This window comes from Aulonocara stuartgranti, assembly GCF_965226115.1.
Source record: "Aulonocara stuartgranti genome assembly, chromosome: 23".
NCBI classification, from domain to species: domain Eukaryota; kingdom Metazoa; phylum Chordata; class Actinopteri; order Cichliformes; family Cichlidae; genus Aulonocara; species Aulonocara stuartgranti.
In genome coordinates, this window is record NC_138958.1 from 32,950,070 (window position 1) to 32,960,971 (window position 10,902).

General features: G+C 42.2%; 2 protein-coding genes across 5 annotated transcripts in view; both read right to left on the reverse strand.

The window, feature by feature from the left end:
• LOC309699713 (ATP-binding cassette sub-family C member 4-like) overlaps positions 1-3,627 on the reverse strand; it is a 41,420-nt gene extending 37,793 nt beyond the window's left edge. Inside the window, exon 1 of one of the 3 annotated variants that reach the window (XM_082522856.1) lies at positions 3,541-3,627. Coding sequence is in view for 1 of the 3 variants with exons in the window: in XM_082522855.1 (XP_082378981.1) it covers positions 2,228-2,301 (74 nt within the window). In the remaining 2 variants the exon portion in view is untranslated. Of the gene's footprint in view, positions 1-2,227; positions 2,530-3,536 lie in introns of those variants that run through there. The other 2 variants (XM_082522857.1, XM_082522855.1) reach the window with 2 other exon arrangements.
• Positions 3,628-5,772: 2,145 nt separating this feature from the next.
• timmdc1 (translocase of inner mitochondrial membrane domain containing 1) lies at positions 5,773-10,807 on the reverse strand. Of its 2 annotated transcripts, none has more exons than XM_082524463.1 (8): positions 10,625-10,807; positions 8,965-9,317; positions 8,553-8,718; positions 8,258-8,346; positions 7,943-8,010; positions 7,621-7,699; positions 6,419-6,529; positions 5,773-6,335 (listed from the first exon to the last, which is right to left on the reverse strand). In XM_082524463.1, exons 2-8 carry the CDS (start codon positions 9,294-9,296, stop codon positions 6,185-6,187), a joined length of 996 nt encoding a protein of 331 aa, XP_082380589.1. In that variant the 5' UTR covers positions 9,297-9,317; positions 10,625-10,807; the 3' UTR covers positions 5,773-6,184. The 2 variants fall into 2 exon arrangements, with proteins under 2 accessions (XP_082380589.1, XP_082380590.1); XM_082524464.1 differs by having other exon boundaries at positions 6,199-6,330.
• Positions 10,808-10,902: the final 95 nt, after the last annotated feature.

The following is a 10,902-nucleotide window of genomic DNA, read 5'->3' on the forward strand; positions in this document are numbered from 1 at the left end:
AGAAAATCATTCGTACCGTACAAATAATGTAAATATGACGGTGAATCACGAAAGATTGATATGAAACTGATCACTTGACCAATATTATTTTACTTGCTCTTCAAGTGAATCAACAAATGGCGAAATGAAAAGCCGAACAAATGCTATTTTTTTTTAGAGTCTTAGCTTACGTGTGTTTATTTCATATTCTCAGTTCTTACCCTCCCCGACTAAATCGGTTTCAGTTATGTACTGAAATATAAGAATGGATGTCAGAAGTAAACAGTTATCAAACACTCAGGTGAAGAAATGACACTCAGACACTTAGAGCAGTTTTAACGTGCACGGGTGAGAGCTCAAGAGAGACTCACACCCCCTGCAGCAGTTCTCTGCTTTGTGTTCCCATACAAGGTCGTTTCTTGGGTGGCGATTTCCTGTAGCTTGACAGATAATATGAAGGCAAACAGTTTCCGTTGTAGAGCAGAGAGCCAGCAATTAAAAAGTGCAGCTGGTTGAGTACAAGTTGAGTACAAACAGAAATATAAACACTCTTAGCTGATTATTATATAAAAGTAAAAGTAAAAATCCTCTGACAATGGACATTAGAGCGTTCTTTCAAAGAGAAAACTCAGGTAAATGTTATTTTATATATTATGCTTTGTATGTTGTTCAGTATATTTCTATGCAAAACAAGAGGGATTTCAGTACACAGCAGGATATTCACATTTGTAACCAGATATTTACACTTTAGGGAGAAAACATAAAACATTTTTACTGCACAACATCAATTTAGAGTAAACTGTTTGTTTTAGATAAATATTGAAATATATTTTGAATTAGTTAAATGTCAGAATAAAGAGAGACAGAGATTTCTATTTTTTATCACTTTCATCAAATTTAGGAGCACATATACACTAAGTTTGTTAATTAATAAGAAACTCCAGACGATTCCATTCTGAGCTGCAGAAGCTTCTGATAGGTTAGTAGAGTCCATGTGAGTAAACTGGTGGCACAGCTATGGATGCATATAAGGCAAAACACAGAGCCTGTTTCTGTGACATGGGAACATCAAGAGATGTCAACCAAAACACCAGGAACAGAACTGTGGAGCTCCATAAGTGTGGCTCAGTTTTGAATACAATTTGGTGCCATTTGCAATTAAGAAATACAGACAGTTTCTCTCTTTACTCTTAAAGTTAACAAATATGTTTTTATATTTATCAATTTAAAAAAAATAAACATTTAGTCTGATTTAATGTTACAATTAAAAAAGTGTTTGTGTTTTGATCTGAAGAATTTGTAAATATCTGGTTTCAACTGTATATTTGATGATTATCAGCACAAAGAGAGAGAGAGAGGAACAGAGAGGGAGAGAGAGGAACAGAGAGAGAGAGGAACAGAGAGGGAGATGGAGAATGAGGACAGAACAGAGATGAACAAGAGCAGGTGAGACTCACATGTTAGTCACATGGTTGTTTAGCAAAAGTATCACCGTATCACAGGTCCTCATGTATCTCGTACCTAGTGTTTCTTTTTAGGTTTGTTATTTTTCAAATTCTATATTTATTAAGTTATGCAGGCTTGTTTGCACAACAAGGCTAAATAATTATATAAACTTTTCTCAATCTAAATAGTGGACTTTGGTAGATTTAAAAAAACAAGTGTAGTGCAGGTCTATGATGATTTTAGTGCTACTATCATCTAGTTCTGATTCTGGTTCTGTCTTGGTTAAATCCTAAGTAGTCCTGATTTTGAACTGTTGCAGTCCTGTTTTAATTCTGGATCAGTTCTGCGTCTGGTTGAATTGGAGTTTAGTCCTCGTGTCTTGATACAGCCCCGACTTCGTTCTGCCTCGCTGCTTAATTAAAAACTAGTTTAAGGTGTCCTGCATGTGTGATATATATTTTTCCCTATATGAAGTCATTCTTTTTTGAACAAAACTCAAAACAGAGCCAATTAATCTTTCAGTCATTTCTAAGCCCCCCCCCCCCCCCCCCCCCCCCCCAAAAAAAAAAAATCCCACATGCATACTACCCTTTAGGGCTAAGCCCCGGGTGTTTCAAATGTCTGGCTCCGCCTCTGTCCTAGATTCCGATTCATCTCTATGATATACTTTATTCCCATTTCAGACGGAACGCTTTAAGTGCTGTCACTCAGTGCGGAATAATTTGCAGAAACTTTCTTCTTTCTTTTGACTGATATACTAACAACATGCTGAGGAATCCAATATCTTCATTAATGCACTTACCACAAAAAGACCCTTGAAAAAAAGCTGGCAGTGGCCAAAGGATTGCGCCTGCTGTCTGCCTTTGTAGTCTCCATATTAGATGGGTGCTCTGAGGCTGCTGTCTGTACCCATCTGTACACCGTGTTCACTCAGGGACGACTTCAATCACTAAATGTATAGTTGGCTTGCATCATGTAAAGCCAAGACTGCTGAAGCTGTTCTGTGTTTCACTAAACTGTCTCCACCTGTTCCCAGGTGTAAATGCACAACAAGAAGCGGAGTGTTTAACTATAAAGTAGAAATGAGCCTAGTGAGCTTTCTGAACCTCCAATGGAAAAAAAAAAATCTATGGAAATAACCGCGTACATGTTTGAAATAAAATAACTGTCATTTAATGTCACGGACAAGTGTTTAAGTCGGCATTTTCAGTGACAATTTCACGTTACAAAACAAATCTGAACGAGTTGCACTTTAACGCACCATTTAAGCAACGCCTATAGTCAGATACAGTTATGAAAGTGCAATATCGAGGGCCCCGGTTTTCACGTGTGTTTCCTGATCCCCACGTGCAGTAGCTGGTGTGTGAGGACAGCGCGAGCACCTGGAGTCTGGGCCGTCTTCAAAGTTCAAAAGACAACTTCGTCCAAATGACATCAAACTTCACTGTTTTCACTCCATCTGTCCATTTTATGCCAAAATGTCCATGCAAATAGTGCAGAGAGTCTCACCGGGATGCATAGTGGCATTATACAATAGGACGTCACATCAGGGCTGCTGAGTTTAGCAGACTACAGAGATTCTGTCCCTATACCAAAGCACTATGTTACTTAAGTTTTGCATCTTGATGAGACACCAGCAATGCACAGAGACAGCTGCTCTAACCAAGTAAAGACCCATCTCTCACTTAGACAGCTAAACTGAAGCCATAACCTCTGTTGTGATGACACAGCACTGTCAGATCTCATTTAGTAAAAATGAGAGTCAGGATTTAGTTTCTCTTTAAATCAGAGCCAAGAATTAAATACCTTATAACAATATCCAATTTTAGCTCAAAGACACGGAGACAACTTTGCCAAAAGTGTTACAAATGTATGTGATATGATCCACAAACCTGAACTAAGTGTACACCGTGATTTGTGTGTAACTTTTGAGGGTTAACAAATGAGCGCTCCAGTCCACACACAGACATGCACCTGAACACATTGCGATCATTTGCGCACAACTTTTTAAGTTCATCATTTTCTCTTTGACAAAGGTTCCTGTGAGCGCACGTAACGTCCCTGCTGGTCGCTTACAAAACCTTAAACGTATGCACAAGAATCGTTGATACCTACAGATTGCGTCACATGCCCGGGAGAGGTTCTGAGACGGCGGCTGCTTCTCACAAATCCAAAAATCTAAGCTACGTTCAAGGCCCAGTGGAAAACGGAGACATCTGGATTTCTATTGTATTTTTTTCTAATAAACAGATGGGTTCATCTCTCCACTAGAAAACACAGATATTATTTTATTCTTTAAATAAGCTGCCGCTACATGCTGGATGTTCATCTGCTGGGAAAAGTCAGTCAATGCTCAGTTCGTTTCTGCTCTGCCCGGTTAGATAAACCCTGGAGACGAAACAGCGGAAGCCAGATGTTCCTTTTTTTACTGTGACTTGAATGCAGCTTAGTTTTGTGGTTTTGTGTGAGGCTGGCTGGGTCAAAGTTGTGCCAAAACCCCACGTCGGCATGCGACGTGATTTGTGCGTGCCAGGCCATTCGTGCGCATTTATGGTTTGTAAGAGAGCGAGGGGGCGGTTACACGTCGGTTTATTCATGCGTGTGCACAGGAAGCTTCTTCAAAGAGAAAATGATCCGATTTGTGAAGCCGAACTTAAGGCGTTGTGCAGAAACGAGCAGTATTTCTTCAGGTTTGGATGCACAGATTTGATAAATGGTTCTACGTGTGGTCAAGATACATGCAACTGTGAGCCCTCAAAGGTTACACACAAATCACTGTGCACATTTAAAAAGCTTGTTTTGGGCTTGTAGGCATTCAAAACACTTTCTCTCTATGCAAAGATCATCAGGTTTACACTGCAGTGTCAGATAATGTTCTATAAACTGATTCATATCATATCTAACAGCTGCAGAGGTACAGAAGACGAAATATACATTTGTATTTTTTAAAAGCTTCCTTTGTCTGCTGTTGTTTTTAATGGCCTGGTCCTTCTTGGTTTCCAAAGGGATGCTTTGCCTTCTTTACTTTTGTCTCTAAAAGATGCCCCAAAGGTGTTTCACTTGTTTCAAGTCAGGCAACACACCTCTCCAGGTGATAGTTTTTCTTTTGCCTGTATTAGAAACACTCGTGAGTTTTGCCAACATGTTTTGCTTTGTCATCATCTCTTTTCTGGAGGATTCTGGCGACTCGGTCATCTCGTTAGCTTCTGGTATACGTTGAGGCATTCATGGTGCCACCTACCAAAGACACCTCCTTCACGCAGCCTCATAAGATAAACTCCTACCCCCACATCTAATATTCTCCAAATATTCATCAAGTGTCTTTTCATGTTTTATTTATTTTGTTTTTTGGATTCCCATCGCACACAACATGAGTGATCGTGTCACCAACTCTCACAGAAATTTGCAAATCCACTTTTGGCCCTTGTGCTAACTAAGAAACAGTCTTTAGTGTCATTCCTGCACATCTTAGATAGTTCAGCTCAGTTCTTTTCCATGTGGACACACGGTGGACACAACCCATTAACAAATACTGACAACGCTTTGGTGTCCGAGCATTTCACAGGCCAGAAGAAAGTCCCCTGCGTTGCAGTATGCATGCGTTTGTTGCATTGTTTCAGCTGTGGAGCAGTTTTTTAACTTTGAAATACCGCAGTTACTGAAGACACATCTCTGTTGTATTCTGTACTCACTCATGCAAAGCCATCAGCAGAGGGCGCTCAGAGCCCATTTATGAAACATACTTCACTTGCTGTCATTCTATCAACAAATTACTCAGCAATCATTCATATTTTCATTTTCAGAAGTCATGTTACTCTCTCAGAAGAATTAAGAAGCTGATGGGAGGATCCATGGGAGGAAGTGGGTGAATACAGCATGTATTCACTTGTCGATCCATCCCTCAGATGCAGTATAAACGTATAAATGTAAAGGAGCTGCAGCTTCATTGTGGTTATTTGGGATAATTTTATATTTGAATCCAATAAGGTTTTTAATTTGAACAAATATGATGCTAACACTTTCATTCCAGCAGTAAATTAAGTCTGGAAAAGTCAGACTTGCATTGTTACTCCAACCTAAATGGTTAAAAAAAAAAGAAGAGAACTCTATTAACTAGTTTCTCGTTTGAAGCGTTTACCTGAAGCTCTCTGAGCTCTCCACATCACAGACTGCTTCTATTGGCTGTCCATGTGCACGTCAGCAGTCACTGCTGCATCCTGAGCCCCAGCTGTTGCTGTGTCACATCTTTTTTACACCAGGGGCCGAGGCTTTGGTTGACCTAGTTGCTGAAAAGCCCATAAGGCATGGTCAAAAGCAAACTACAGATTACACACAGAGAGAATGAAGTGTTTTGTAGCATGAATTGATATTTATTGGTTTGGAGAGGAGTCTGTTTCTTTCTTTCTTTCATGTGGTTTTAATAAGTTGTACGACCAACAATGCTGACTTTGTGATTTCAACCACGGGACATACTGTGTCAGTCAACTTCAGTATTAAAAGTACACAGAAGCATCACATCAAGTCCACCTTAACCTTTACAACACCAATGTGGACTAAGTGGCACAAATCAGATACTGAATATTTGAAAGTCTTAAAATCCTTTTCCTGTATCCCATGTCACATTTAGGTGAGCTCTTCGTTGGACCTACTTTTCTTGTACAACAGCATCATGAATTCATCTGAATCGGTTTCCATTCAGTAAGAGAACGTTTGTATTTTCCAGATTCCAACAGATAGCAGACAGTGAAGGCAGCCATGCTCACTGTCCACTTGAGTCTTTGACTACATCCTCATTCTGTGGTAGACTGAGCAGTTCCTGGATCCTCTGCATGTCCTTATTGGTTTCCTCCACCTGAGAGCTCACATTCAAGTTGGAAATCAGCTCATCCGTCAACTGCAAACGGGCTGTCCTTTTATTGGAAACACCAGCTCTGATTAACCAAGAAGCATCAGGATAAAATGACACTTTGTATTTATTTGTGATAGATCTTACCATTCTGCAAGCTTGTGCTCATACAGTTCCCTGCGCTCTCTCCTGCGCCTCTCTCGGATCGTCTCTCCAGTCAGGGACTGCAAGGCAATGACCAGAGCACCAACCGGAATCCTGTGTAGAAGTCAGTGTGTATAACTAACTGTGATGCACACCTTTACACTTTTACACAGATCAGTTCATCAGATAGTCTATGTTGTATAACATAAAACATATCAGATGCCAGTTCAATGGAAGCATCGACCCTGTAATAACTTCCTTAAACAGTTTCTACAGCTGCTGCGGCCCAGCTTCTCCAAACCCTCCGCACTTCCCACTCACACCTCTACGACATGAATAAGGAAACCATAATGGTTAAAGATCTGGAGCGTGATGTGCTTTGCAATTAGCTGCCTGCTTTCATGCCGCCCCTTCTGCCCCAGCTACACCTGGCGTAGCCGTGGCTGGAGCCATTTGCCCACATCAAATGCTCCAGGTGGCTGGCCACTGAAGCAGACAGTGAGAGGAAGAGGAGGAGGGAGCAGTGCTAGTGGAGGGCCAACTGGAAGTATGGCTAAGCCATTATGGAGTTGACCACAGGGATGATCCAAACTAGACCCTCCTCTGTTACACCATCAAAGGCAACACACTCAATTTGCAGTTATACAATCTGCATTTAGCTGTGTGCGCTCAGCTGAAAGGACGAGCGAGGCTAAAGTGGGCCAGGCTGTGAAGATGAGACAGAGGATGAAGCACCTCCAAGTCTACATCAGACCACGGTAGAAGGACACAAGAGGCTGGAATAACACCGATGGTATAAAAGGAGAAGGGCAGCTGCTGCCTTGGCCCGTCTCCTTGGTTCAGTACCCAAAACACTGTCCTCTGTGGTACACGAGTCCCTCTGGCACCACGAGCAGATTTGGAAGGGAGTGGGGAGGAGGAGGGGGGAGGTTCAGCTGGGTGACAGAGGGTTGCTGGGAGGGGCGCAGCTGGCTGCCAGAGTGCTCACTGACTTCGAGCACACAGGCATGAATGTAAATACACACACACATACACGAGAAGGCATGCATGCATGTCAAAAAGTAAATACACAGCATCTGATAATAGAAGTCAGCTCAGTGCTGAGGACTGAGCATGTTCTATTACATCAGATGGAAAAAAAGTTTAACATGCACTGTTGGGACTGGAAGTCAAAGAATTCTTGTAGAAGCAGAAGCCAGCCTTACCCCAGCACTGCTCCGATCACCGAGCCCGCTACCAGCCCTCTCAGGCCCAGGTTCAGTCTGAAAAGGCCTACAGTCACAGCTGCTCACATACAGAGTTTCATCATTTCAATGTGCAGGAATTTGTACTGGACATGTTGAAAGAACACTTTTATTGTCAAGCAATAATTAAACATAGATTCTGGGTGTAACTGAACAGACGTGTCACATTTTAATATCATCACATACGGTCCTATTTTAGTGGGCATTTATTATAGAAATAACTGAAAACAATCACAGTTGGAACTACAACCTGCAGGCGCCCTGATCAGATCACGTGACTCACCTCCAGCTGCAACATACTGGCTGACTGCGTCTTTGTCTTGGTACACGGAGAGTCCCGTGCTCACAGAACTACACAGGGAGAGGAAACACACACGATGTTGAGTCAGTGAGGCCAAAACAAACTGACCGAGGTATGCTAGCAATGTTAAAGCACTCGCATCCAATAAACATCTGCACATTGTTTATGTGACATTCAGCATTCTGTGCATTCTCCTGTTATTAATACTCCAGATCCACAAGCTGATTTGACCCCTTGTAAAAGTAACACTACACACACTTTCCTCACATGCTCCACCTGTTTTTTGTTTTTGTTTACCTGAACAAGGTAACTATCACAGCCACTCTCCAGCTCCATCTCCATCCATATCTTATAAACCCCCGGATAGCTGCATTGTGTGCTGAGCGCTGACAGACAGAACAGGCACAGACAGACTTTTACTTTTATTTGCAGCATTATTCTCAATGCTCCACTTCAGACCCCATAAATAATAATTCAATTAAATAAGAAACTATGACATCACAATATTAAAGCTGAACACAGACATCATTCATGGAACATTTGCACCCAAAACCACAGCAGATATGGTTTTAAAGGCACAGATTTCACTTACCACTGCGTCCACACGATTAGTGTATAATTCTGCCTGGCTGACTTGGATATATCTCTCCCTGGCGTGGCGAGCTGCTGGCAAGCCCCCATAGACAAAGCCTGCAAGTGCACCGAGAGCACTGCTGTTTACAACATTGGTGATCTCCTCTGGGTATTTCTGAGTCACACTAAACAGGGACGAGAATTTTCCTTGTAAGTTTAAAGCCAGTAATGAGTGAACTTGTTACATTAGAAGCCATTAGAGCAAAAAGCCATTGAAAACTAAAGGATGCTGCAAGTTTAGTTAAATAATCTTAACTCATCAACTACATGATTCACGATGAATTCGACACCACAGTGTCTACATATACACAAAGACCTTTTCAAAAACACCAAGACACAAACAAGTGACACAATGTAACAATAAAACTAACTCTCTGTCAAAGAGATCTTTGATGCGCTCCCATCCCGTGCTCGGGAATTCTGGCTTCCCGATGTTTTTCGGGAGGCTGCTGGACGAAGGGATAGCTACAGGAGCAGTACTGGTGAAGGAAGAGGATGATGAGGAGGAGGAAGAGGGCATCTGTGCAGGCTGGGCAGCAGCCACATCAGCTGCGTGAACCCTGGGGAGCAGAAAGCAGAAGAAAGGAGGCCTGGCACGCTGGATGAAGCCCTGCAGTTGGCCGGTGCTCAGCGTGCCCTGAGGGGCTGAATCTGCCAGTCGTCTCTGCAGGGCAACGCTTGTCCTGCGTGGCTCTGGATGCATCACGCTTCAGCTGCTGATGTGCTGCAACAGGGAGAAACACATGGTCACGGGCTGAGACGCCACACTCGCCGCCTCAGCTCAAGCTCCATCCTCAAAACCAAGAGCCTCGAGGCGAATGAAGGCCTGGCAGTGCTGCACAGGCTGTTTGACTAAGCAGCTGTTGAATTCTACAGTCCTATCAACAGAAACTGGGAAAATAGGACTTTTTTCCTCCCCCAACTGTAAAACACACTATTGATCTCTCAGAGCACAAAACCTCAGATCTGCTAATCAGGATGTGTCAACTGCTCCGGGGTCAAAGGTAAAAATAAAAGGTCACAGTGACCTTATTCTGCCTGAGATTTTTTTAACCAGAGCACAAACAGTAAATATATAAGGAAATATTCACATTTATTGAACCATCCACAGTAGAAGAAATAAGATTATGAGTCTGAGTCTGTTTGCACCAAGGCGTGAAACAATCAAGCTGTATTTGAGAGGAAACAATACTATTTTACAATTTTGTTTATCTAAACAATTTGAATGAACCTAACCCTGTATTTTCACTCCTGCTGTAAGACTATGGAGTGGCCACTCAATGACACAAACTCTGATGGCAGCAACTCAGTGCATTCAGGCATGTGGATCCTGACCTGCTGAAGTTCGAACTCAGCATCATAATGGGGAGGAAAGGGTGGTGTGAGTGTTTTAGAAACTGCTGATCTACTGGGATTAGAAAGGTAGATTCCTCTGTTGTGTCAATATGGACCAAAGTTGTTTCCAGCACCTTTGTGAGTCAATGTCACAAAGAATTGAGGTAGTTTTAAAGGCAAAGTGGGTCCAACACAGTTCTAGCTGTTGTATCCCCTCAGTAGGGAGAAAAATGGCTTTGGTGATTGATTTGATTGTGTTGTTTTAACCCAACAAGGCAGAATATTTTTAATAGCATTTAGGCTGTGTTCATCTGAAATGGGTGTTTGTTTATGCAGAACCTTATACTGAGGACTATTTGGATTATTTCTGGCGAGATTTTATTAATAACAATTAATATATATTTTTTAAAGCCAGTGTGCTGGTGGATAAGTGATGCCACATAACGCTGTCTCTTCATACAGTGCTCCTGTCAGGTCAAACTGTGCATGTGCTGTTGCTCAGGCTAACACAGCAGCAGCACGTTATTTATGACAAACAGCACAGTTTTACGTAACAGCTCCCAAAACGCGACACCGGTTTTCATTGCGGTCGGTTTTATGCTCCTCGTTTGTTCAAACACTGGTGTGCAACAACCCCTCGTATGGTTAGCATGCTGTTAGCCTCTGACACATCACAGCAGGTGCAAAACAACTTACTTGAATCCCTCTGAAATGAACCGCTTGTTTTTACAAAGACGTGCCGTTCCGATTAATGTACGAAAATACAGATATTTGTTTTTCATAATGCCCTTCAGAAGAGCGCTTTACTATAGTTCCCACATAGTCCACCGGCGTCCAAACCTTTCACCCCGGCCAAGACTTACAGCTGAAAGACTTGAAAATAGCGCCGCCTATCGCTGGAGGACTAACACAGTTGCTGTTACCGTTGCTGACACAACCGGGTGGTTTAAGTTTATGATGGGTTATTATTATAT